Source organism: Artibeus jamaicensis, unplaced genomic scaffold (genome assembly GCF_021234435.1).
Source record: "Artibeus jamaicensis isolate MK-2021 breed Jamaican fruit bat unplaced genomic scaffold, CSHL_Jam_final contig_1015, whole genome shotgun sequence".
Classification (NCBI taxonomy): Eukaryota; Metazoa; Chordata; class Mammalia; order Chiroptera; family Phyllostomidae; genus Artibeus; species Artibeus jamaicensis.
Window position 1 is genome coordinate 661,053 of NW_026521194.1, and position 27,793 is coordinate 688,845.

General features: G+C 36.4%; 1 protein-coding gene across 18 annotated transcripts in view; it reads left to right on the plus strand.

Moving 5' to 3' along the window:
• Window positions 1-27,793, plus strand: part of TRIP12 (thyroid hormone receptor interactor 12) — a 140,317-nt gene that overhangs the window by 80,354 nt on the left and 32,170 nt on the right. For 9 of the 18 annotated variants that reach the window (XM_037135467.2, XM_037135466.2, XM_037135473.2 and 6 more), the window contains 13 exons: window positions 6,357-6,505; window positions 8,562-8,597; window positions 8,686-8,781; window positions 9,604-9,696; window positions 9,879-10,040; window positions 11,758-11,826; window positions 11,914-12,079; window positions 17,594-17,711; window positions 17,844-18,003; window positions 19,820-19,973; window positions 21,612-21,840; window positions 22,253-22,371; window positions 26,448-26,655. In XM_037135467.2, coding sequence (XP_036991362.2) covers window positions 6,357-6,505; window positions 8,562-8,597; window positions 8,686-8,781; window positions 9,604-9,696; window positions 9,879-10,040; window positions 11,758-11,826; window positions 11,914-12,079; window positions 17,594-17,711; window positions 17,844-18,003; window positions 19,820-19,973; window positions 21,612-21,840; window positions 22,253-22,371; window positions 26,448-26,655 — 1,759 coding nt within the window. The remainder of the gene's footprint in view (window positions 1-6,356; window positions 6,506-8,561; window positions 8,598-8,685; window positions 8,782-9,603; window positions 9,697-9,878; window positions 10,041-11,757; window positions 11,827-11,913; window positions 12,080-17,593; window positions 17,712-17,843; window positions 18,004-19,819; window positions 19,974-21,611; window positions 21,841-22,252; window positions 22,372-26,447; window positions 26,656-27,793) is intronic. The other 9 variants (XM_037135472.2, XM_037135474.2, XM_037135478.2 and 6 more) reach the window with 3 other exon arrangements.

Genomic DNA, 27,793 nt, shown 5'->3' on the forward strand with positions numbered 1-27,793 from the left:
TGCTCAATCCACTGAGCTACACCAGCTGGTGCCTGAGTATGAAATTTTTTTTAAAAAGATTTTATTTATTTTTAGGAAGAGAGAAAGGGAGAAAAGCACCAATATGTGGTTGCCTCTTGTGTGCCCCCATACTGGGGACCTGGCCCTGCAACCCAGTCATGTGCCTGGATTGGTAACTGAACCTGCGACCCTTTGGTTCACAGGCCGGAGCTCAATTCACTGAGCCACACCAGCCAGGGCTGAATGTAGATTTTTATTTCGTGGTGTGTATTAGGTCCTGGACTTGCAGGGAGTCCTGAATAGGATAATAAGTAGAGTCGTTTCTCACAGGGAGTGTTCATGCTAAAGGGTGACCCTGGCAAGAAACAAGACAGTCTTCAGGTAGAAATCAGCCCAGTGAAGGAAAACAAAGCACTGGGTAAGAATGTAGGTTTCTGGTGGGGAAATGCAGATCCGTTCATAAGAGAAACCTCGGGGGCATTTTGGTTTTGTGAAGACCTAAGTGAAGTGGGGAAGCCAGCTCTGCACAGGTCTGGGGGAAAGAGCACGTGCATCTGGGACGTGGGAATGAGCGTGGCAGGTCTGAGAAATAGACAGCACGCAGAGACCTGTGAAAAGAGTGAAGGGAGAGCGATGGATTATAAGATGAAAGCTGAGGTTTAGGCTCTCTCCAAGTTCACGTAGGACCTTGGCAGGCCCGCAGCAAATGTGGGGTTTAACCTGAGAGTAATCAGTAACCATTGAAAAATGTAGAATAGGGGAATAACATGATCCTGATCCCATTTTTTCATTTATGTCCTCAACCATTCTCTCCACTTCAAAGATTATTTTAAGCCAGTTTTAGGTACCACTTCATGTGCATGTTTGAGTTTGTAACTGTAAAAATAAGGACATACAAATATTTAGGCCTTTTCAGATTTGAGTTTGATTTTATTTTCTTTCCCTAGTGGGGGAAGACTGCAAAATTCATGGTGTATTCTAATATTAGGAAGGACATAAAGTCTGATTGTCTCATAAAACATCAAAAGGAAACCTACTACCTAGATAGCAGGGATTACAAGATGATAGTACTGCATGTCTAATGGTATTTTTCACTTAACTAGAAATAAAACAAGTAATTTAGTAGAAATACATAAAGAGTTTCTCTCCCAGACAACTTGGTATAGGAAAAATTATTTTCTTCTCTTTATTTACCACTTTTCAAAATAGTGTTGCATTCTTTAAATTGCTGTTGTCATTGTTTAGGTGTCATTAAGTGGGTTGAGACTTGTAGCCATTTTTAAGTGATGTTCATTGATGGTTAAAATGACCCATCATTAGCTAACGATGGGATCTCTATGAGGTTGGCTTCTCAATCATTTTGATAAGATCTCAGTAGTTTTTGCTTGTTGATGTGACAAGTTCAGTGCCTTCCTCTACCACCTTCCCCACCTCTCCATACCTGAAATTAGACATTTCTTTAGAAACCCCTGATTTTTAAAAAACTATGAAATGGTATTGGGAGCTCACAGTCTGGGCTCTAGGCATATTTCTTACCACTGATTTGATTGCTGTTACTAGGCGCTTTTAATGGACAAACACAGGAAATAATTACATTTTATCTTTTAAAATAAATATGAGTTCATGCTAATATTGCTAATTTAAAGTCAGGACTGCAGTTTTTGTTTGTTTGTTTTTTTAATTTAAAGATTTTATTTATCTTTAGAGGGAAGGGAAGGAGAGAGAGAGAGAGAGAGAGAGAGAGAGAGAGAAACATCAATGTATGGTTGCCTCTCATGCATCCCCCGCTGGGAACGGGCCTGCAACCCAGGCATGTGCCCCGACCAGGAATCGAACCACAATTGTTTGGTTTGCAGGCCCATGCTCAATCCACTGAGCCACACCAGCCAGGGCAGGACTGCAGGGTTTTAATTACTTTTTATCTTGTATCTTCTCCCATGCCAAAAGTTCCCGTTCCTAATGAGAAGAGCATAGTCACTTCTTCCCTTGATATCCCTTTACTGTTTCCTCCTCCCACACAAATAACCTTTGTTAATTTTTGGCTTGTTCTTAGTTTTTTACTTAAAAAACAAAAAACAAATTCACGTTACCTATTTTATATACACTGCCTTTACTAGATAATGGTGCTGAACTTTATACACTTTACTTGCTTCTAAAAATACTTTTGGTTTTCACTCTCTGCAGTTGGCTCCATATGTGTAGATTGCAAGAGCCAGAGAGGGAGAGGGAGAGAGAGAAAGATTTCTTTTCCTTTTGTAAAGCACCAGTTTCCTGTTGAACTGGGTAAATAATTCAGGTTGTTTCCAGTCTTGGTTGTGCTACAGTGAAATACAGCCTTTTAATTTTTCCTGTGTTATCTTCAAGATAGATTTCTAAAAGGGACATCACTATTTAAAAAGGTAAACGCATATAACATTTGGCAGATGTTGTAAATCACCCTCTTCTAAGAGTTACCATTTTTGCCTTCATACCAGTCATGTATAACAATAGTGTGCTGTCATTTCTTCTAACTTTTTAGTTATATATCTTTATATACTTCTTTTAGTGATTACTTTAAAGATTATAATGTACATCCTTGGTTTATTATAGTCCACCTTATAATAATATATTTTACCCAAACAGCACAAAAACTGTATAACAGTTTAAGTCTTTTTACCTCCTGCCATACTTAATGCTGTTGTTTTAATTTGTTTTACTTACACATGTTATTAACACAATAAAACATAATTGCTATTTTAGAATACCCATATTCTTTTGTTTATCAAAATATATATCATTTCAATGCTCCTTCTTCCTGCATTTTCTTTTTAGGGTTTATTTCCCTTTAGCCTGAAGAACACCTTTTTTTCATGTAGTAAATGATTGCTTCTAATTACTTCTCTGAATATTTTTGAGAAATCATTGATTTGCCTTAATTTGTAAAAGATATTTTCCCCATCTACAAAATTATCAGGACTTGTAATGTTTTCTGGTTTTCCTAGTTTCTGTTTAAAATTTACTGTTGCCATTTTCAAGGTAGTATCTTCTTCCTTTGGATTTAAGATTTGGTTTTTTAAAATAGAATTTATTTTTTGTAGCTTGAGTATAGTAGGACTGTGTGACGCTTTCTTTCCTTTTTAATCTGCTTCAGTTTCATTTGCAACTTTGAATTTGTGAATTGATGCCTTTTATCAGTTTTGGAAAAAATTTTGGCCATAATCTCTTTAAATAGTTTTCTTATCTCATTACCTCATCAAATATTTTCCTTTTATTCCACTGAGAGTATCAAGATCATATACGTTCATACTTTGGACTCATTCAACATATCTCTCTTGCTGCATTTTATTTTTATTTTTATGAGCATTTTTTCTTCCTACCAGTTTGAAAACTTTGTATTGGCCAGCTTTTAAATTTACTAATTTCTTTTTCTGCTGTGTTCTTTGGTATATTGTTAAACCCCAGCCAGTGAGTTCTTAATTTTTATATTCTGTTTTTCGGCTCTAAACAGTTATTTGATTTTTATTACAGATTCCAGTTCAGTTGAAATTTCTTACATTCTTACTCATTTGGTCCATCTTTGCTTAGATTTTCTGTAATGGGCCAGATGGTACATATTTTGACCTTTGTAGACCATAGAATCTCTGTTGCAACTCTTCAGCTCTGGTACTATGGCACAAAAGCAGACACAGGCAACATATAAACATTACCGTAGCTGTACTCCAATAACATTTTATTTATGGACAGTGAAATTTATATTTCATATGTCACAAATACTAAATTTTTCAGCTACTTAAAAATGCAAAAATTATTTTTAGTTTACATGTTGTACAAAAACAAGTAGGAAGCCAGGTTTAGCTCTTTACAGAAAATATTTGCCAACCAACCCCTGCCTTATGGTAATGATTTTAAGTCATGGTCCATAGACTTCTGGGTAGTTCCTAAGACCCTTACATTTATTTTTTCTTATTTTAATTTTAATTTTTCAAGTATAGTTGACATTCAGTATTATTAGTTTCAGGTGTACAACATTAGGTGGTTATACATTTATATAAATTATGAAGCGATTCCCCAGGTTAGTCTTGGCACTAAATACACCCACCTGGAGTATTATGACAACATTATTGACTGTATTTCCTGAACTATACTTTATATCCCTATAACTGTTTTGTAACTGCCGATTTGTACGTATTAATCCCTTCACCCTTTTTCACCCAGCCTCTCAACCCCTCCTCCATCTGGCAGTCACCATCAGTTTCTTCTCAGTATCTAAGAGTTTGTTTGTTAACTTGTGTTTTAGATTCATATAAAAGTGAAATCATACAGTATTTGTCTTTTCTCTGTCTTATTTCACTTAGCATAATAGTGGATATTGATGATGATTTTGATCACATCAGAACAATGTGTCCTTACAATTGCTAGCCTCAGTATTTATAATGTATCCAGAGGCATGTGTGTCAGTTGTTTTTTAAGGTGGTTATGCTTATATAAAATATTTCATCCTTTAAAAACAAATCTAGAAGTAACTGAGGATCCTCTGTTATCATTAGTTATTTTCCCCTCACTGTTTTCCTTCCACATTATTTCAACACAGAAATGACAAGCCTACTCTAACTAGAACTCATACTATTTAGTTTGAAAATCTTAAAGATGGTATCCCTTTGAACTTGACTTTCTTGCAACATATTTTTACATGGACTGTTAATTATGGTAAAGGTAGGAAGTCGGTGATAGTTATGCAGTTTATTAGCCACAGTCTGTGGCTTTCAATAAAGAGAAAGTAAACCTCTCAAGGATCACCTGTGTCCCTCTGAAAGGCTATGCTATGTCCTCCAGAAATACATTGAAGCTTCACTGAAATAAAAATCTTTGGTTTTCATGTTAATTCTACATTTATTGACATTTTCCAAACATATTTCTACTCATTTTGATACCCAGTGGTATGGGAGTGAAAAAATCCAGTATAAAAAGAATAAGTTGAGAGTGTGAGAAGAGAAAGGGCTTGAAAGTAATGTGAGGTACAAATTTGGTCAGCATTGAATGAATTAATCATAATTACAAGTAGGAAAGTATGAAAATTCAAAAATTTTGAGTGTCTTGTTCAGCTTCTGATAGCTTCTTTCTGTGAGTCTTAGCATTTTTTCAGTTGTTTGGACAATGGAATTTAGCCTTAAAAGTATTTCTCTAAAAGTACTCTGATAGTAGCATCTGCAAATGAAATGAGAGGAGCTAGAAATAGAAAGGTCCTTCATTTGCTGTTTTTTTGTTTTTAGAAAATAGACTTTTCCTTTCCAATCTCTTGTTAGGTGCATTATTCTATTACTTACATGTCGTTTGCTCTATCACTGCTATTTGGATTACATTTATAGTGATGCAGGTATTTCAAGGTTTATGACATTTCCTTTGAAGTCTAGGCACCATTGTTTAGCAGGTGTTCATTATTGCAGAAAACTTTGCTCACTGTACATGTACACTTAATATATATTTTATATATGTTACACATATTTAGAACAGGTATTTTAACAGTAACAATTTATAATAGTCATGGATATTTTTTTTGTTTGTTTTGGCCACTAAAAAATCAGTGAGCTTGTATCATTTAAGTAGATAAATATTAAGACAAAAATATTTAGACAAATAACTTGATCCATTTAAGGCAGAGTAAAGTCAGCTAATTGGTCTTGAATTATCAGCAGCTTGTCTTAACCCTGATAATGGACCCAGACTTTGGAACCCAAAGAAGATAAGCAGCTAGCAATCACCATATTTTGCTGAGTAATGTGCTCCCATGTATATAATGTGTACCTACATTTTTGGCCCAAACTTTCAGGAGGGAAAATCTTTTGTTTTAATTCAATTAATTAATTATACTTAGAAACAAAACTGATTATTGTATTCCAGGGTATTATTTTGTATACAGATATCATTATTGCTTTCTAGAGTTACACTTAACACATAAGCATAAATAAAAGAATTTAAAACATAGATACACAATTAGTACAACCCATGTATAATAAGCATCTTTATTTTTTCTAAAATATTTGGGCAAAAATATGTGCATTATACACAGCAAAATCCTGTATGTAGAGTCACTTTTTAAAAATTATTGTATTTTATTTTTTTAGAGAGGGGAAGGGAAAGAGAAAAAAAGAGGAAGAGAAACATCAATGTTTGGTTGCCCCCCCCTCCACCCCCCAGTGCCCTGGGAACCTGGCCCAAATCCCAGGCATGTGCCCTGACTGGGAATGGAACCAGCAACCTATTGATTCGCAGGCTGGCACTCCACCACTGAGCCACACCAGCTGGGACTAGAGTCATATCTTTTACCTAGTAATAATTTTCTTAATGTTTAAAAATAATCATTTATTCCCCCTGTGTAGGTTCTAAGGCCCAGCAGCTTCTGCAAGGACTACAAGCAAGTGATGAAAGTCAGCAACTCCAGGCAGTCATTGAAATGTGTCAGTTATTGGTCATGGGAAATGAGGAGACACTGGGAGGGTTTCCTGTCAAGAGTGTTGTTCCAGCTTTGGTAAGATAGAGTTTCCCCCTTGTTTCGCCTCACTTGTCCTCTGTGCTGCCAGTATACTTCCTGAAAGTATAATTATTGTCATTATGAATTTTACAACATGGCAGAACAAGAAGACAGTAGAGTTTTTATTTCATGTCTATAGATAATGTGATTGCTAATGATCACTTAGTAAATTTCTAAACCATTTCTTGGTGAATAGTTATCCCACCTTTGATACTTAAATGACTAGTTTTAAATTGTTGGCCTCTTGATGTACTACACCAGAACCGTCACCCTTTCTCATTCAGCCTGTGGTACATGGGGCAGTGATAAGCAGCTCGCTTGTGGGTTTCTTTGTGCATCACGCAGGTTTCGTGTTTGATAATTGTGTGTGTGGCCGAGCTGTCAAGCCACAGCCCATATGGACCCTTCCAGCTTAAAAGGGGTTTTTGTTGTTGTTAAGCAAAAATAAAAGAAGAAACGCTCAAAACCAAACAAAAACAGTAACCACAATAGGAAAATATAATTTTTAAAATCTCTTAATGATTTTTCAACACAAGAATGAGTTGATATTTAGAATTTACTAAACTTAATTGCTTAAGCTTTTTACTGGGAAACAACAGGAGGAGATAAGTTCTTGAGCATAACATGTTTTTTAAATAGTAGCTTGGTAAATTTCCTTAGTCCAAGATTAAAGAAATTGGCTATAATTTGAGTCTGAATAAAATACTAACAAAGATTAACATAAATATCATGAACACACTGAATTTTACCTGGGAAGTTAAAAATAAAGTTGTATAAATTTTTTTTACATGCCTAGTTGACAAAATGAAATTGTGATTGGTTAGTATATCAGATGATTCCACTTGATCCACATTATCAAATTAGGGAAAAAGCTGACTTTTAAGAAAAGAACTGAATGAAGACTAGTTAAATACAAGGTGACATAGTCTTTTCTTCCTGCCCATTCTTAGTTGTTGTATGGCTGGTCTCTAGCAGGGGCTGATGAAGATGAAACCAATTTTTTTACATGTTGCCACTCAGACCTTTGGGTAATGACAGCTAGCTCCACTTTATAAAGCCTTTCATGTTGATTTCTAAATGTTTTGTAAAAGCAGTATCTCCTTGTTTACTTTTTTTACAGTTAGCCTATGCTAATTTTCATGCTCAAATGACAGATTTCTTTGATTAATTTGAATAACTGGCTTTCGTTACCCAAATTAAACTTTCTTGTTTTATTATTGTTCATTAATAAATGAATAGCAACAAAGAATTAGGTTTACCCTATACTGTTTAATGTTAAAATGAGGTCGTTATTTGTTAAATAAGCTGTTAAGTCTAGGCAAAAACATCTTGACTATGTTGACACATAGTCAGATTTACTTAATTTGCTGGTGGTTGAAATATGCTTAAGGTCTTTTCCACAATAGAAACTAAAATAAAAATCAGGTATTTAGACTCATTTGTGCATTTGTGGAATAAATATATTAATTTAGGTCTTAATTAGTGCACAATTGGTTTCTGATCGTGATCAATATTGTGTTTAAATCCTATGCTGCTGTGTATTTTCCATCTGAGTTAAATGGTGCTTATCTCAACTTTAGAGAAGCTTATTCACAAGAGTTTTAAGTCTTGGTCTTGGATTTGTACTGTCAGTTGTTAATTTAAGCAAAAGTTGTTCATTGCTGCTTTGTGTATTTATGTGCTAAGTATTTATTGACTCCTATTAAGCCCTCAGTAATGTGTTAAAGAGCTTCTAAAGGGGGTGGTGGATTAGAGGTACTATAAAGATGGATAGTAAGCAATGGGAAGGCTTTGTTTTTGACCCGGATCATGATGTGATTATCATTTAGGAAAGTTCCTAACTTGGAGCTATCCTGTGTGAGTTGTGTCATCCTACACATAATCATTTCTTCTGCATGCATACTAGGTTTTTATCTTGATACGACTTTTCTATGATAAAAGTTTTACATAATAACTTTTCCATTTCAGTTGAAGTAAAGGAAGCAATACCTCTAGGACTTTTTTTAAAGAATATAAATAGCTTCTAATACTTCTTTAATAAATCTTTTAACAGATAACATTACTGCAGATGGAGCATAATTTTGATATTGTAAGTATATTCTGCATTCTTAAAACACTCTAATATTTGAGGGTTTTGTTTTTGTTTTTGTTTAAAGAAAAAACGCATTGTTTTCTAGATGAACCATGCTTGTCGAGCCTTAACATACATGATGGAAGCCCTTCCTCGATCATCTGCTGTTGTGGTAGATGCAATTCCTGTCTTTTTAGAAAAGGTAATCCTAAAAGCGGGGCCTAGAGGGAATCAGGCTTAGGTCTCAGTGGTCTCATCACTTCTGAACTTTAAAGTAGTACATCACGTTGTGAGGCCACATTAAAAAATACTTTTTAACATTTATTTAAGTTGTGTTTTGTTTTGATTTTGCCAAGATTCCAGAAAAATAATTTCAGAGCAGTAGTTTAAAGCTGATGTTAACAAGACATTTATATAGTCAACCCAGGTTTCTAATTTTTAATAATGGCAATTACTACATTAAAATCTTCAGAGAAGACCTTAATGTACTTGATTAAAACTAATTTCATTATTTCTAGAAAACATCTCAGTGAGGTTATAGCTATGTATAACCTCATTTTACAGCTGAGAAGGCTGAGGCAGAAAAAAGTGCAGTGCTCAAGGTCATAAAGTGAGTCAGTGGAGGAAGGGAATATTTTTCATATGTCGTAGGTTGTGGTTTTGGTCCATCTTAAGGGTGTTTTCCTTTTTAATGCATGATAAAATTTATATGATAATCTTGAAATATATAAAAAGTTTGAAAATTGTTTTATAATATTTATAAAATAACCCATTTATGTTAAATACAAAGAATTGGGGATATTACACAATCAGTTCTCAATATAAAACATTTTTCAGTATCTTTAAACAGCACAGTACTTGGAAGCTATATTTGCTATACATTATAGCTTAAGATGGTTTCCCATAGTAGGTTTCACATTAGAGGCAATACATATTGATGGAAATTAGAGGAAATACTGTGAAGATAACTGACTAGAAAAGAACTTGAATGATAACCTTAGGCTACCTACTTTTATGTTCCCAGCTGCAAGTAATTCAGTGTATTGATGTGGCAGAGCAGGCCTTGACCGCCTTGGAGATGTTATCACGTAGACACAGTAAAGCCATTCTACAAGCAGTAAGTGTTGTTGCTGAAACACTGTATTTCATTTCATTGTGGATTTTATATACACAAGTCTTAGATTGTAATCTCTGTTAGGTATACATGGTGTTTCCAGAGTGATGTGCTAGACTTATTAGTAGGCTTTAAAATTGCTGATAAAGGGTATTTCTTTATTTTAATAGTTTTCTGTATTTTAGGGTGGTTTGGCAGACTGCTTGCTATATCTAGAGTTCTTCAGCATAAATGCCCAAAGAAATGCACTAGCAATTGCAGCCAATTGCTGCCAGAGTATCACACCAGATGAATTTCATTTTGTGGCAGATTCCCTCCCATTGCTTACCCAAAGGCTAACTCACCAGGTAAAATATGAAACTATTTTATGTGTTATAAACATTTTTATTACACTTTTAAAACGTTAACTTTAACTAGAATTTTAAATCCTCCAATTGGATATATAAATAGGAAATGTTTTGATCCATCATTTTTGTTGTGTTACCCAGTCTCATGTACCATATTAGGTATTTTGTAAATTTTGTTGGACTTACGCAAATGAATAGTATTTGATATGTTTGATCTCTTCAGCTATTTTGACTTTATGTGATAAATTTGCTATTTTAGTAAAAATTGAGTTTTTACTATTTGATATGATTAGAATTTCCTTTTGGAAAGGCATTGGGTTAGATAGACAAGTCGAGGAGGATAAGATTAGGAGATGAAGCGTGTCCCAAATAAAAATGAAATGGAAAATGTAGACGACAGCTATCCAAGGAGAAGAGCAGGAGCAGTTATTTAGGGGATGGACTCAGTGGATTTCATGAATGTAGTATGAGAAGCAAGGTTTACAGAGACACTGCAGTGGAGGACAGATCATGAGTTAAACCTCAACTCAAGGTCATAGAGAAGTTGAATTTTCTTTAAATATAAATTAATGTTTTAAAGTGCTGTTTCTAAAGAGAGTTTTTTAAAAAAGAAATCTGGTTTTTAAATTACCTTCACAAAGTACACTTAAAATCTTGGGACCATTAGGTATGTAAAATATTTAAATAAAGAACTCACATAAGGTAGATAGTAATGATTATTAACTCTTCTGGAGTGTTTTCTTCTAAGGTGATCAGGACACAAAGAATGTCATTCATTTACTTGTAAAAACTTACTAGGTTGAGATAACCTTTATGGGAGTTAGAAATATGTTCTGTAGTTAGCTGTGACTTCAGTATCTTATTTTGGAAATAGGCATGACCACCAGGAAGTTCAATTAGCCACTATTGGACCAGTTTTCTAGACAATTAGTGACAGTGACGGTATAAGGCTTTTGTAATACCACAGTAATTCTCACTTTTACACAAACAAGTCTAGTTTTCACACTGGAAGCACATTTATTAGAAAAAAATAAGGTCTCTCAAAACACTGGTTAAGCCCTTAAATTGTTCTTTTTGTTCTTACATGGATTATTTAAAATGTTTTCTTAGTGAGGCCACTCTAATAGTATTTCCAGACTATTTTTGTATAGTGAATATAACAAACCTATATCTACCTTTTCACATTATCCGTAAACCTCTGGTTCACACACACTTATTTAATTATTTTCAAATTTTTCATGTATGCATGTTTTAGATATTTGCACTGGATGCTTTGTAGGATGATAGGGTGGTTTTCTTTATTAGAATTGTCCAGATGTTAAAATTAGAGAAGCATACTGGGGAGTAGTATAATAATTAGGTTTGTCCATATGTGACACACAAATGAGCTGACCCTTATTCTCTTCCTGAACTTCCCACAAATAAAAACACAAATGAACAACTAAAATAAAATTAGAGAAATAAAAAGGTGGTTTCTTCTTTTCTGTATATTTGGATTTATCTATTTGGGCCTTAGGGAGGTTTTACCAGTATGATTCTCTTTGCTTTAAAATCATATTATTGATTGTACCTTTCTTAGGCTCATTGCATTTTCAAAGCTCTTATCTCTTTAAGCCAGACTTGACGAATTTGGGGTTAGGAGAAGATAAGCTAGTGATTTATGACAGTGAACATGTTTTATATTAATAAACTTTATTTTCCTTTATTTAAAAAATAGGACAAAAAGTCAGTAGAAAGCACTTGCCTTTGTTTTGCACGTCTAGTGGACAACTTCCAACACGAGGAGGTGAGCATCCAGTCCTTGGTGGTGTTTTCATGAAGTTGTTAAATTGTGAAATCATTGCATGACATTTTTTTCCTTCTGTTTGTGAAGAATTTACTCCAGCAGGTTGCCTCCAAAGATCTGCTTACAAATGTTCAACAGTTATTGGTAGTGACTCCCCCAATTTTAAGTTCCGGGATGTTTATAATGGTGGTCCGCATGTTTTCTCTGATGTGTTCCAACTGTCCAACTTTAGCCGTTCAACTTATGAAGCAAAGTAAGTACTATTTTATTATTGTACATTAAGAAAGAAAAATGGCATTAAAAATATCTACTTGAGATTGCTAATATCAGACACTGGATAATAAAGGAAAAAACATTAATGTGTAATAAATTTGTGGTGGAATAATATAGTAACACTTCTACATACACTTTTTAAAGAAAGTATATAGTATATTAAAATTTTACCCTTGCTGATTGTAGGGCTAAAGGTCCAAGTTGATTGCTTTCTGTGCAGTATTATGTATTGTTAGCTTTTCTAGTGTTTCATCTGATTCCAGAATGCTTTCCTCCCTCAAAATATTGGAACTTATACAGATGAATGTCTCTAATTTTTACTTTAGTGTTTCTAAGCCCTTCCCAATCTTACCCAATGTGTAGGAAAATAAGGTTTTATTGCACTGTTATTGCAATTTACTGTAACTTTTTTAAACCTTAGATTTTACAAGTTAATGTCTGAAGAACGCAGAATTAAAAAAAATTGGTTGTTGCTAGTCTTGTCTTGCAACTTTTGTAAGAAGTACCCATGGTTTTGTGTAATTCCATATCCATAATTCTGATCTCTGGGGATGTTACCTTGGGAGCCAAGGATGATGTTCACGAATAAAATAGGCTTTGCACTGCCTTAGATAGAATATTGAGTAGTGTAAGTTATTACTATATTATTAACTTATTAACTAGTGTGAACTATGTACTCTCTCTTTGAGAGGAACTCAGTTTTATTTTCTTGTGAATTAGTGCATTGGCACGGAAGTTTTAAGAAAAATAGTGTTGTTGAAGTGATTTATTGGTAAGATTCCTCTTAAATCATTGAGTCATCCTCAAACCTGGTATTCCAGGAACACTGTCTTGTGCGATGAACAAAGTGCTGTCTGCCTAGATAAGTTTTGGAAAGGTTTAAGTAACTCCTTTCTGTAATAAAAATGCACTTTGCTTATTAAAAATCCCTGGGAGCCTTTTGAATTTTATATAGCCCACCATCGTCTGAAGTTTGAGTACAGATTCTCTCTTGTTACTTTATGGTACAGCATTGCCCTGAAAACTTGTGTGGGAGATTGCTGTGTAATTAATTTAATGGCCCTGGCCAGTGTGACTCACTTGGTTGGAATATTGTCTCTTAAGCTGAAAGGTCATGGATATGATTCCCAGAGCACATACTAGGGTTGTGAGTTCACTCCTCTCTTGGGCTGTGTGCAGAGACAACCAAAGTTTCTCTCTTGTATCGATGTTTCTCTACCCCTCTCTCTTAGTGCCTTCCTCTTTCTCTGAAAAAAAAAAAAAAAAAAAAAAATGAATCCTTATGTACCACTGCTATGTAGTCACATTTCTTTGGAAAGTTGGCAGAAATTTTTAAGCATTTTATTTTCTATTTGTAAAATTTCAATGAAGTAGAGATTTAACTGTCCATTCCTCTCTGCCCATTATCACTGCTGAATAATTTCTTTGATAACTGGCAAAACATTTCAATGACACATTTATGTGTGTGTGTGTGTGTTCATATGTATAGTATACACACACACCACACACACCACAACCAACTGAGAGCCAGCCTTAAGGTTGTAGCTGTTAGGGTGACTAAACCCTATGGAGGCCAAGGACTTCTACTCAGTGCTGTCAGCACATCAAGACTGGTTCATGCAAATTCTTCATAAAGTGATGTCTCCTGAGAATGGAAATTTATGGTAGATTATATTTTAATGATTTTGTCTTCAGATGGCATGGTTATTGTCATTAAGAAAATGTCTTTTATGATCACAAAATATGGTAATATTCAGACGCTTTTTTTAGATGATGTTTGTTTATTTTTAGAGAGAGGGGAAGGGAGGGAGAGAAACATTGATTGGCTCCCTCTTGCACACCACCAGATGGGGGCCTGGCCTACATCCCAGTCCTGTGCCCTGACAGTGAAGCAAAGCAAAGCCCTTTTGATTTTCAGGACAGCCCCCATCCTACTGAGCCATACCAGTCAGTGCAAGATTCAAATGCTTTTTATTTTTTTTTAAAAGAATTTATTTATTTATTTCTCTTTAGAGGGGGAGGGAAGGAGAGAGGGAGAGAAACACCAGTGTATGGTTGCCTGTCGTGCATCCCCTGCTGGGAACTCACCTGCAGGGAACTGGCCTGCAACCCAGGCATGTGCCCTGACTGGGAATTGAACTGCAATTGTCTGGTTCGCAGTCCTACACTCAATCCACTGAGCCACACCAGCCAGGGCTGGAATGCTTTTTTTTAAAAATTATATTTTATTGATTATGCCATTACAGTTTTCCTGATTTTTTTTCCCCCTCTGCTTCACTCAACCAGCAAGCACCCTCTACTCCCTCAGGCAATCTCCACACCATTGTTTATGTCCATGTTTCATGAATAAGTTCTTTGGCTTCTCCATTTTCTATACTGTACTTTACATCCACATGGCTGTTTTGTAACTACCTGTTTGTGCTTCTTAATCCCCTCACCTCTTCACCCATTCTGCCACACCCTCCTCCCATTTGGCAACCACCAAAAAATGTTCTCTGTATCCATGATTCTGTCTGTATTCTTATTTGCTTAGTTTATTTTTTAGATTCATTTGTTGATAGATATGTATTTAATGCCATTTTATTCATAGTTTTGGTCCTCTTAAATAAGTCCCTTTAACGTTTCATATGATTATGGTTTGCTGATGATGAACTCAGTTTTTTTCTTGTCTGGGAAGCTCTGTCTGCCCTATGATTTTAAATGATAGCTTTGCTGGGTAGAGCAGTCTTGGCAATAGGTCCCTACTTTTTGTGGCTTCGAATAATTCTTGCCAATCCCTTCCAGCCTACATAGTTGTTTTTTGAGAAGACAGCTGACAAATCGTATAGGAACTCCATCCTGGTAACTCTATCCTTTTCTCTTGCTGCTTTTAAGATTTTCTTTTCACCTTTAACCTTTGGCATTTTAATTATGATATGTCTTGGAGTGGACCTTTTTGCATCCATCTTGTTGGGGACTCTTTGTGCTTCCTGGACTTGCATGTCTATTTCCTTCACCAAATTTCAGAAGTTTTCTTTCATTATTTTTTCAAGTAGATTTCTAGTTTCTTACTATTTCTCCTTCTGGCAACCAACGTTGCAAACGTTGAATCTCTTGAAGTTGTCTCAGATGCTATACACTATCCTCATGTGTTTGGGTTCTTTTTTCTTGTTCTGATTGGTTGTGTTTTTGCTTCCTTGTGTTCCAAATCATTGATTTGATTCTCAGGTTCATTTACTACTGTTGTTTCCCTGTAAATTGTTCTTTATTTTAATTAGTGTATCCTTGTTTCTGACTGAGTCTTTTTTATGCTCACTAAGTTCCTTGAGCATCCTTATAACCAATGTTTTCAACTCTATATCTGATAGATTGCTCATCTCCGTTTTGTTTTGCTCTTTTTCTGGAGTCAATCTTTTCTTTCATATGGGTCTTGTTTCTTTTTCTCCTCTTTTTGGAAGCCTCCCCGTGTTTGTTTCTGTGTATTAGGTAGAGCTGCTATGACTCCATGTCTCAGTAGTGTGACTTAATGTAAGTAGGTGTCCTATAGGGTCCAGTGGCACAGTCTTCCCTATCATCCAAGCTGGGTACTCGAGATGTACCCTCTTGTGTGAACTGAGTACACCCTCCTCTCATAGTTGAGCCTTGGTTTTTGTTGTCAGATCAATGGGAGGGATTTACCCTGGCCATCCAGCTTCAAGGATTGGCTGTGACCACTTATCACCAACTACTGCCCTCCAGCAGGATCAGCTGTGCAGGGGCAGGGTGGTGGTGTTCTGACGTGGTCTGTATCTGTGCACTGGGTGCACTGACCTTGAACTCCCAAGTGGTGCAGGCCAAAGTCAGACCCAACCTGCGTTCTACCTGGGGCCACCCTGTCTGAGCTACAAAGCAATCTGGGAAGTGCTGGGCTTGGAGATTCCCAGGTGAAGTTAAACCGAATCTAGTCTGGTTGCTGCTAGTGTGGGACCTGAGACTCACTGAGACCAGCTGTTTCTTATTGGAGAGTATTTAGGAAGTTGTGCACAGTAAGTGGAGACACCAGACATTCTTACGGAAAAGCAACTTGGGTGAGCCTGTAAAACTGGGCAAGGCAGAGTCTCTGGGGATCTCTTGAGGAGGGTCAAACAATGTTGGCCATGTTGATGGAGTCTTAGATAAGCCACCTCCTTGCTAGCTTTGTGGCTCTCTCGGGAGAGTGTTTAGAAATGGGACAATGGTCTCTGCTTACCTTGATGCCAGACACTTCAGTTTTTCCCAGTATGCTGGTAACCTTTCAAGCTGCTACCCCAGTGCTGGGGCTCAGAGGGAGTAAGTCTGAATAGGTGAGTCCATGTGTGGGTTCTTTAAGAGGAACTGCTTGAGGCTTCAGCAGTTTTTTCCACTGACTCAATCCCTGCTGGTTTTTGCAGGCAGAAGTTGTGGGAACTTACCTTCCTGGCATTGGAACCCTTGGGCTGGGGTACTGGTGTGGGGTTGGTACTTCTCTCTCCTGAGATATCCTTCCCAAATTTTTACCCACCACATGTGCATGTGGGGCCACCTTTTCTGCATCTGTGCCCCTTCCTCCATTGCGGGCAGGTGTGGTTTCTTTAATTCTGCAGTTTTCAGGCTTCCATTCAGCTTGATTTCAGATTGTTCTGAGTGATGGTTGCTCTATATTTTAGTTGTAATTTTAATGTGGTTGTATGAAGAGGCAAGCCATTCTGCCTATGCCATTATTTTGACTAGAAAGCCAAGATTCAGATGCTTTTGATTGCTTTGTGTTGTCTTATTGGCCACAGTTTTCAGTGTAGTTGAATTGAACACTGATAAATGAATATACTTGAATTTAGGGTTAAAATGCACATTAAGTGTACTTTTTTGTACAAATCACTGTGCTTCTCAAGGAAAGTAATAAAAGATTGGTGAAGTCTCTGGTTGGATATATGATTAGGTGTCCAGCTAGAAGAAGACTGAGACCCATACTGAAGTCCTCAGAAAGAAATTGTTAAAAGTTTCTTAGGTGTTTATTACAACTTATTCAGGTTTTTTACTTTAATTTCAATAGTATATTGCTGAAGAAGAAAATAATGCTAACCCCCCCCCCCAGGACTACCTTACAAAGTGGGTGGTATTAACTAATGAGCAAAGTAAAATATAAACAGACTTACAGGTACATCAAACAGACTGACAGCTGTAAGTAAGGGAGTGGGCGCTGGGTGAAACAGTTGAAGGAATTAAGGCAAACAAACCAAAGTCATAGACACAGACAACAGTGTGGTGATTACCAGAGGGAGAGGGGGTGGGGTTGGGTAAAAGACGGTATAGGTGGGGAAATAAATGGTGACAGGAGACTCACTTTGGGTGGGTGAACACAATGCAGTATACTGATGATGCATTATAGACTTTTACACTTGAAACCTTTTTAATTTTATCAACCAGTGTAACCCTAATAAATTTCATAAATAAAAAAATAAAAGAAGTAGGTAATATAACTAGTTTCATAGGCTTTTGTTTTTTGTTGTTGGGTTTACAGACATTGCAGAAACACTTCACTTCCTCCTGTGTGGTGCCTCCAATGGAAGCTGTCAGGAACAGATTGATCTTGTTCCACGCAGCCCTCAAGAACTGTATGAACTGACATCTCTGATTTGGTAAAGATCGAGCTAATAATAATAATAACAACAACAACTGTGCTTTATGAGAGGGTGTTCTGGTTTAGAAACCTGACATTTACTAATATATGGGGAAACTACGTATTAAAATAATTGCACTTTTTTTTCTAGTGAACTTATGCCATGCTTACCAAAAGAAGGCATTTTTGCAGTTGATACCATGCTGAAGAAGGGAAATGCTCAGAACACAGACGGTGCGATATGGCAGTGGCGTGACGACCGGGGCCTTTGGCATCCTTATAACAGGATCGACAGCCGGATCATTGAGGTAGTAGTTTCCTCGTACCGTTTAAATGAGTCTATTTGGTGGAGAGTGGGTGTAGGGATGGACTGGGGAGGGCGGGTATGTGTACTTAAATGTGCTCAGTTTTGAATTAACTCGAGATTCTCTCATTTTGTCTCCTGAGAACAAGGTCCTCATTTCTGTTCAGGTCAGAAAACATGATGTTCTAGTCCTGCTTCTGCTGCTAACTACCTGATTGACTTGGAGCAAGTAATTTAAGTTCTTTGTTCCATAGTTTCCTCACTTCTGAAAGGAAACATTGGATGAGTTAGGCTATATGTTTTAATTTAAAAGTTCCTTCTATCTCCTATCCAAAAGAAATCTTTCAAATGCAAAGATTTACATAAAAATAGCTGTTTCTCAATATTTTTAAGAACAAAAATGTGGAAATAAATATCTCTGTGAATTATTAAGTAAATTGTGGTACATGCATAGCTTCATATAATCCATTAATGGGATAAATTTTTATGATATAAAATGAGATATTATAAATGAGAACAATATTGAAAATTATGTAACTCATTTGGGAACTCAGCAAAATAAGAGAAAAGGAATAATACATAGGAAGGAAATACACCAAGATAATTACAGTGATTTGTGTTTTTTGGTCAGGTTTTATGTGTGATTTTATTCTTATTTTCATACTTAACATAGAGGTATGAAATTGTGCATTGAAATACTTTGCCCTAGTTCAGGAAATGTTGGTAACTGCATTATTGGAAATGCCACACTTCATTTATTGTCTATACATCATATCTTGAATATCAATATATTTTGTAATTCCAAACTGGTTTTAAGTTTTTTAGAACTTTGTGCTTAAACTGGCATTCTTCTTTTAAGATGTCTTCCACCACTTAGTTTCTAAAAAAGAATTTTTGAAAAACTTTGAAACCACTGACTTATATTACAAATTCAGAAGTTCTTACGAAAATATCTAAATTCAGAGTTGGCATTTATGAGGAGGGTAACTAGGACTCATCTTTTATGCATTGTTAGCCTTAGTGTATAAGCAGGTCATATTCTGTAACTTAAAGCATTATTTTTATCATTTTTTTGCTAATTGCATTTTCACTGTTAACTTTCTATCTTGTCTTTCCTAAGACTTCTATCTTCCATTCAACCTAGGAGTTCCATAGTTTGAACTGTTACAAGAATGAGTACTTTGTCACTTCTTTAGGCTGTCTAAAATCAAGCAGACAATGTGAACCAAATTGCCTCATTCTACAAATGTACTGTGTGTTTCCTGCAACCCCTAGGGAGTAGGATTACTGCCTTAGTTCCAGTTGTGTCCCTTACTATCTTAGAGCATCATTTAAATGTAAAGTTTTTTTTCTTTACCTAAGGATAATGTTATAGAATCATTTTTGTTTAAAGGAGGATGTTAGTGGGCTACTAAGAATTTATGGCATAAATAACTTTACAGCATAGAATTAGATACTGTAATTTGTGAATAATACATTTTTTTCCTATCAGCAATGTCTTAAGATCCTTAATACACATGGTGTCTTCTTCGTGTCAGTGATGCTACATGACTGGATCTTTAATCAAGATTTTTACAAGTTTTTATGTCTTATGGGACCTGATAGAGCCTGTGGTGTATATTCGTGTTTAATTGAGAATGATTCATTTAATTAATGTGTTTTGTCACATCCACACTATTACATATTCCATATTCTGTTATTTTGTTATCTAAAACCTGATGAAGTAAATGTGTAAGTTAGCATTTATGGAGGGTCCCTACTGTGTCTTAACTTAATAAATTTCTCCATGGTTATATTCAAGGTTTCTCTCTCTTTGCTCTCAGGCAGCCCATCAGGTCGGTGAGGATGAGATAAGCTTGTCCACTCTGGGACGAGTTTATACTATTGATTTTAATTCTATGCAGCAAATCAATGAGGACACGGGAACAGCACGTGCCATTCAGAGAAAACCTAACCCTTTAGCCAATACTAACACTAGTAAGTGCTTTTTGAGTTAAAAGTAGTAGTATATTGTCATGTGAATAATATTTGCAATAATAATTGTTTCATTAAGTATCTTTATTAAACTTAAGTATTTAATTTGTTGTTATTGCTGTGGGTTTTACTTGACAAATGAGCCAATATTGTTTAACCATATCTTCCCCATGATCTTTTGTCTTTTGTTTTCTTAGATTTTATTTCATTATTTATCTTTAGAGGGGAAGGAGAGAGGGAGAGAAACATCAATGTACAGTTGCCTTTTGGGTGTCCCGTGCAGGGAACTGGCCTGCAACCCAGGCATGTGCCCTGACTGGGAATGGAACTGCGATCCTCTGGTTCGCAGGCCTGTGCTCAATCATTTTTCTTTTTTAAAATATTTTATTTATTGCCCTGGCTGGCGTGGCTCAGTGGATTGAGCGCGGGCCTGCGAACCACAGGGTCGCAGTTCGATTCCCAGCCAGGGCACATGCCTGGGTTGCAGGCCAGTTCCCAGCTGGGGACTCATGGGAGGCGGCCACACATTGATGTTTCTCTCCTTCTCTTCCCCTCTAAAGATAAATAAATAAAATCTTTTTTAAAAAACCTGTAAAAAAAAAGATTTTATTTATTTATCTTTAGAGGGGAAGGGAAGGAGAGAGGGAGAATCAAACCATGATCCTTTGGTTCACAGGCCTGCGCTCAGTCCACTGAGCTACACCAGCCAGGGCTCCCATGATCTTTTTACATAAGTAATTTGCAGTGTCTTGTGCTCTAACCAGAATTGGCCCATGCAGGGTTTTGTTTTTTTTTTAATCTGATTCTTTTTTTTTTTTTTTCTATTCTACATTTAGATTCATCCACACTCATCAGATTAGTTTTTCCCAACCTTTTGTTTTATGCATTTACACCAAAACTCTCTTTTTAACTAATGAAGAACAATGAGGGTGATTTTTTTCCCCAGTTTTTTGACATATATTTCTCTCAGGGATTTAGTGCATTAGTTTTGAAGCTCTAGCTTAGAGTGCAGGGTTCAGCAAAGTTTTACTGAAAAGTGGCCAGATAGGAAATATTTTAAGCTTTGCAAGCTATGTAGTCCATGTATACAACACTGCTATTGTAGCTCTAAAACAGCATATACAGTATGTAAACAAATGTTTGTTTTTGTTTCAGTAAAATTTTATTTACCAAAATACGTGCTAGGCCAGATAGGGTCTTTGGACCAGTCTGTCAGTTACCTTTCATCTATACCTTACTGCCTCCAAGGAAAATGACAGATCATCTTGTTTTTCCGTAGCTGCTAATTAAATACTTACTGTCCATTTCTTGAACTCCATTTTTTTCTTACTGGTGGCTTATCTGGTTAATACTGAAATATCGCCAGTATTTTGTTGAGAATATGTTAATAAAATGATAGGCACAGTGTAGTGGTGCCTTGTTCTATCTAGGTGGTCAGAATGGTGAGTGGTTTTCTAGCTGGCTAAATTTTGTTTTCACGATCCCTTTGGTATCTTTATAGATCTCAGTTGACCACATTAGATAGGTTGATTTGTTTTATAATCAAATATATTTCAGCATTTCAAAAAGTTACATTGACTTGAATGCTCCATATTGTTTGTTTCTGAAATCTGTAACTTTAGTATCAATGTTTTATAACAGGTGGATACTCAGAGTTAAAGAAGGATGATGCTCGAGCACAGCTTATGAAAGAGGATCCGGAACTGGCTAAGTCTTTTATTAAGACATTATTTGGTGTTCTTTATGAAGTGTATAGTTCCTCAGCAGGACCTGCGGTCAGACATAAGTGCCTTAGAGCAATTCTTAGGATAATTTATTTTGCTGATGCTGAACTTCTGAAGGATGTCCTGAAGAATCATGCTGTTTCAAGGTATGTTCATGAAAATACTGTAAACATTTTAGAAATTCACAGTTCTGCAAGTAATTTCAGAAATCTTATATGTAATATAGAAAATAATGCATAAAACTATTTGGAGTACCTTGAGCCCTCTCTTGTCTTTTTAATACATATACCTTTGATAAATAATAAAAACAAAAGTTGAGCCTTTAAGAAATGTTTTTGGCTGGTGGGAGGGGTGGTGCAGGGCAGAGGGGAATAAAGGGGAGAAAAAAATGGGACAACTAATAACATAATCAATAAAATATACTTAAAAAGAAAAAAAGTTTTTGTATTAGTAGACTAGTTTCACTGTTAAAATACTTTGCTCTCAAATTTAAAGCAGTATGGCTAAAATAATCAAATTGAGACAAATGTTTTATATACAAATGCTTTCTTTTTTTAGTCACATTGCTTCCATGCTATCAAGCCAAGACCTGAAGATAGTAGTTGGAGCCCTTCAGATGGCAGAAATCTTAATGCAGAAGTTACCTGATATTTTTAGTGTTTACTTCAGAAGAGAAGGTAATGTCATTTATGATTAATCTTTTATTCTAACTGGTATTTCTGCAGTATAGTGTTAACGACAGTTACACTATTACATTTTATATAAGGTATTTTCAGGGTTACAGCTCAGGTATTGTATATATAGTGTATCTTTTATATCTGTTAACACAGTGGTGTGAGATTTGCTGTTGGTTGACGAACAGTAGTAAGTTTCAGTGATTTAAATGTTTATGGACCAGAAGCAATCATTGACTTTTTTTAAAAAGATTTGTATGTATATATGTATGTATGTGTGTATGTATGTATATATTTATTTATAGAATGGGAGGGAGAAAAACATCAATGTGGGTGCCTCTCGTGCACCCCCAGCTGGGGACCTGGCCCACAACCCAGGCATGTGTCCTGACTGGGAATCAAACCGGTGACCCTTTGGTTCACAGGCTGGTGCTCAATCCACTGAGCCACACCAACCAGGGCTGACTTTTCTTTTTCTATTAATAATTCACAGCTACCCAGAAAGATTCCTTGAGGTCATTTTCTTTTTCAATTAATCCTGTTAGTAGATCAGAACAATTGTAAAGGGATTATTTTGAGTAGATAATGGAATATTTTAAGGCTTGGAATCTTCAGAATGTAATTAGTCTAGTACTCTAATTTGAGGAATTTGAATGTCGAAATCAGCCCAGGAGACATGATAGTTTTCCATTCTCTTCATTGAAGGCCTCAAAGATGAAGCTTTATCAGTTGTTCAGGTGTTTTATTCTTTTAAAACCTGCCAAGATACTAAAACTTTTTTCTCATCAATAGACTCTTATCATGGTTCTTTTGGTCCTTTAGGATACTTTGGTGTTGAGGGTACAGAAAATAGTGGTGTTTTTCCCACAAGTAATCTTTAGCTTTGTCTTCCATCTCACCAACAGTCCTGGTTCTTTCTGCATATGGTGTGTTTTCCATTTTTTTTACCACCTTTTCTTATGCTGGCTTCACATTTCTTTACCTCTTGAGAATGCAATAGATGCACTAGTGTAATAGTGTTGAAGGGAAGAGGTTTTCACCATTTGTTACCAGTTCTGTTCAAATAACAGTGGGTTTTCAAAACAGTCTGATACCACATATTTACATGAAATAGAAGGCAGACTCTCTTCACTCCCAGTCTTGACCACTGTGGTTAACAAATCAGGTGTATACACAAATAGACATTTTCTGTGGTCACGTAAACATTTGACATGTGTTTTTGTTTTTAGCCTTAGTGTACCCTTTTTTGTATTCTTTATTTTGGTTTTGGTATTCTGTTATTTTGTTGTAGTTTACTTTCAGTTGTTTAATCTTTTCTGATTTGGAAGCATGTCAGAATCAGTCTTTTTTCCAGAGTGATTTTGGTTTACATTTTCTTTTTTTTTCTTTTTTTTTTCCTTTTTAAAGTATGTTTTTCTTTTATTGATTCAGCTATTACAGTTGTCCTTTTTTTCCTCCCTTTTATTCTCCTCCACCCTGTACTCTCTACCCCCCTCCCCCCACATCATTCCCCACCTTAGTTCATGTCCATGGGTCATACATATAAGTTCTTAAATAAGTGCCTTTAACATTTCCTATAATAATGGCTTGTTGATAATGAACTCCTTTAACTTGACCTTATCTGGGAAGCACTATCTGCCCTTCCATTCTAAATGAGAGTTTTTGCTGGATAGTGTAATCTTGGATCTAGATCCTCACCTTTCGTCATTTTGAATACTGCTTTTCAGCCCCTTCTTGCCTGCAAAGTTTCTTTTGAGAAATCAGCTGACAGACAGTCTTATGGGCACTCCTTTGTAGGTAACTGTCTCCTTTTCTTTTGCTGCTTTTAAGATTCTCTCCTCTTTAATCTTGAGTAATGTAATTATTATGTGCCTTGGTGTGTGCTCCCTTGGGTCCAACTTCTTTGGGACTCTGAGCTTCCTCGACTTCCTGGAAGCCTCTATTTCCTTTGCCAGATTGGGGAAGTTCTCCTTCGTTATGTTTTCAAATGTTTCCAATTACTTCCTCTTCTCCTTCTGGCTCTCCTTTGATTCAGATGTTGGAATATTTAAAGTTGTCTCAGAAGTTCCTAAGCCTGTCCTCATTTTTTTTTTTTTTTTTTAATGATTGTTTTTTATTCTATTCTGGTTGAACGTTCATTTCTTCCTTCTGGGCCAAACCGTTGATTCGAGTCCTGGTTTCCTTCCTGTTACTATTGGTTTCCTGTGCATTTTCCTTTGTTTCACTTTTCATAGCCTTTACTTTTTCCTCCATTTTGTAACCACACTCCACCATTTCTGTGAGCATCCTGACTACCTGTGTTTTGAACTCTGCTTCTGATGTTTGACTATCTCTTCATTGCTTAGTTGTATTTTTTCTGTAGCTTTGATCTGTTCTTTCATTTGGGCCGTATTTCCTTCTCTCTGCATAGCTGTTACATTGTAAGGGGCACAGCCTTAGGTATTCACCAGGGCGGGGCAACCCACGTTGCTGTGCTGTATGTCTTGGAGGGGACAGTGCTGCTGCTTGCTTTGTTCTCTGCTGGTTTTCCGTCACTTCCTCCACTTCCCAAAAGCAAACTGGTCCTGTCTGGTGCTGATTCCTGGGTGGGTGGTTTTGTGTACGTTCCAGGACCCTGTGGGTCACTCCAACTAACTCTCCTGTGAGGCTGGGAGTTTCTTTTGCTACCTCAACTCCCACAAGTTTTTTCATTCAGAGGTCTGCCTGGCTCCCCAGTTGTTCCTTCTGATTTATCTGAACACAAAGGTGGGACTGCCTGCTCTGCCAGCTACCACACCCTGTGTGCCTAGCTGTCCATCTCGGCCCCTCCTACCAGTCTGGAAGAATGCTGCTTGTTTAACTCCTTGATTGTCAAACTTGCATACAGTTCGATTTTTCTGGCAGTTCTGGTTATTTTTGTTTGTTTTTAAATTTGTTGTCCTTCTTTTGGTTGTGTGAGAAGGCAAAGTGTGTGTACCTACACCTCTATCTTGGCTCGAAGTCTGGTTTTACTTTTTGACAGAATTAATTGCGCCATCATATTGAAGCCGCCCCCCCCGACCCGCCCGATAGCCTTTACATTATGAAATATATGGAAGAATCTTGATTGGTTTTAGTGCTTACTGTGTGGCTATGTCTGCTGTTCTTTGAGGTTTCACTTACATATGTCACTTACTTCTGAAGACCTTACTTTGCTTCTGTTAGATCCTTCTGTTCTAATGTTCCTGCAGCACTGTATTTTTCCCGTCATGAGAAATTCACTATTTGTATTATCTCAAAAATTGTGTCTTTCCCACTAGTCAGTAAGTGCCCTGAGTTCATTTTTTTATGTCCATTGGTTGTACCCTTAGTACTGAGCACACAGCCAAGCATATGATTGCCACAAATATTGCAGAATGATGGCCTGAAGTTTGAAATAATTTGGATATATCTTTTTAAAAAAAATCTAATGGGAAACTCGACTCTTCCCCAGAAAAATGTGAATGTGTGAACATGCACTTAGACATATTCAGAACCACATCATTGCATACAATTAGGTAGTTCTTGGACCATCCCCGAAGTGTGATCCTAGCCTGGATATTAACCCCTGCCTTCTAAGTTACTGTTTAGCTCTCCTGTATAGTTCCAGGGGTATGAAAATAACCACCCTTTCATAGCTGGCGCTCTTCTTTTTATCAGCATTGTTACTGAGATACTGTCTTATTGTAGCATTTGAATTTAAATAGTGGTTTTAGTTCTTTTCTCCCCTTCCCATCAAGCCCCAGATGTGCACTGTGGTTCAGTAATTGATATTGTTTTTGTAATGGGCATTTTATATTTCTAGTAGGACTTCACTTGTGACCCTACTAAATTTCTTATGGTTTGGTTTTGAATATTAGGATATATTCAATATAAATATCTGTTAAATTTCTAGTTTATGTGGTACTTTTTTAACTGGAGTCAAGTTGCAGATCCTGGCACCTAAAATTTTTTCTCTTTTTTTTTAGATATTTTCTATTCATTCCCTATAAATCAGTGTGTTAGTATGAAGAGATTTAAAAACGGTGGGGAGGTAGAGTCTTGATTAACACTGATTCATTTTAATCCATATCACTATATAGGTGTAATGCATCAAGTAAAACACTTAGCAGAATCGGAGTCTTTGTTGACAAGCCCACCAAAGTCATGTACGAATGGGTCAGGATCCTTGGGGTCCACAACATCAGTCAGCAGTGGAACAGCCACGGCCGCCACGAATGCTGCAGCTGACTTGGGATCCCCCAGCTTGCAGCACAGCAGAGATGATTCTTTAGATCTGAGCCCTCAAGGGTAAGTGGGAGTCGTGTGTTGACCTCTGTGTTCTTTGCCTTGGACTCTGCCCTGGTTATTGAGGCTCAACACAGGGAATAAAATATTAGAGTGCTCATTTGACATTTTTCGTGTGTATTTTGTTAGATGTTTAATGGGAATGGGAAGAAAAGGGAACACTTCTTGCAAACCTGTTGTATTGAGCCATGTTGAGGAACCACAGGAAATGGTCCATTTCCAGTGATACACAAACTAAGGCTCAGAGAGGTTAAATGACTTGTATGGTGTCGCACAGATATTTTACAGATGTAGCATTGAGTGCTCATTTCTGATTCCATTATCTTGAATTGTTTACTGTGTTACATGTCTCATACATACCAGTCTTGAGACATCTAGATGCCGATCTGCTGAACATATTAAAAATTAGAATTTTTAGAATATAAAGGAAAAAAAACCCCGATTACCCACCTATGTTTCATTGGCAAATGGGAATTTTGCTCTTAATAAAGGATAATGGGAGTTCTTAATTAAAGAAAATTTTCTGTTTCCAACTCTTTTTCTGTTTTTAATCTTTTTTTTGTACTGTGCTACTGAGAATATTACCAAATACTCATATTGGTTTTCATTTTATGTTGAAATGAATCACACTGTGAAAGTGTTTTTGTTTCTTTGATATTAGAAACTTAGTATTATTGCTGTATGAATGGTGCATGATGAACCTAACTCAGTTCTGAAATTTATACTGTTCAGGGCACAGTAGACCTTTTTAATCCTTTTAAGCTGAAAAGTGGATCTTACTAAAATACATAATAAGTGGGGTCTAAAAATTTAATCTTTTAAACTTCAAGGTAATATTCTGTGAATCTAGACTGCTTTGGGTGCCACCTGGTGGTAGTTGTCTACCTGAGGTTACATAATGAATTTTGGTAATTCTGGGGCCTGGGGCACAGACTGGGACCTTGGACATGGTTGCTGATACTTTAGAAAGTTGCTGAATTTAGGTGGTACCCATGTTATAGGCCCAGTTGAAGGAGCTTGGACCTAGAGAATAACTGGGGATCCTCTACCTTCCCTCTTCCTAAGTTGTAATTGTCTTCTATTCTCTCTCGCAGCTGTGCCTGCCTGTCTACTTTCTTCCCAACTCCATTCCCTCCCCTTA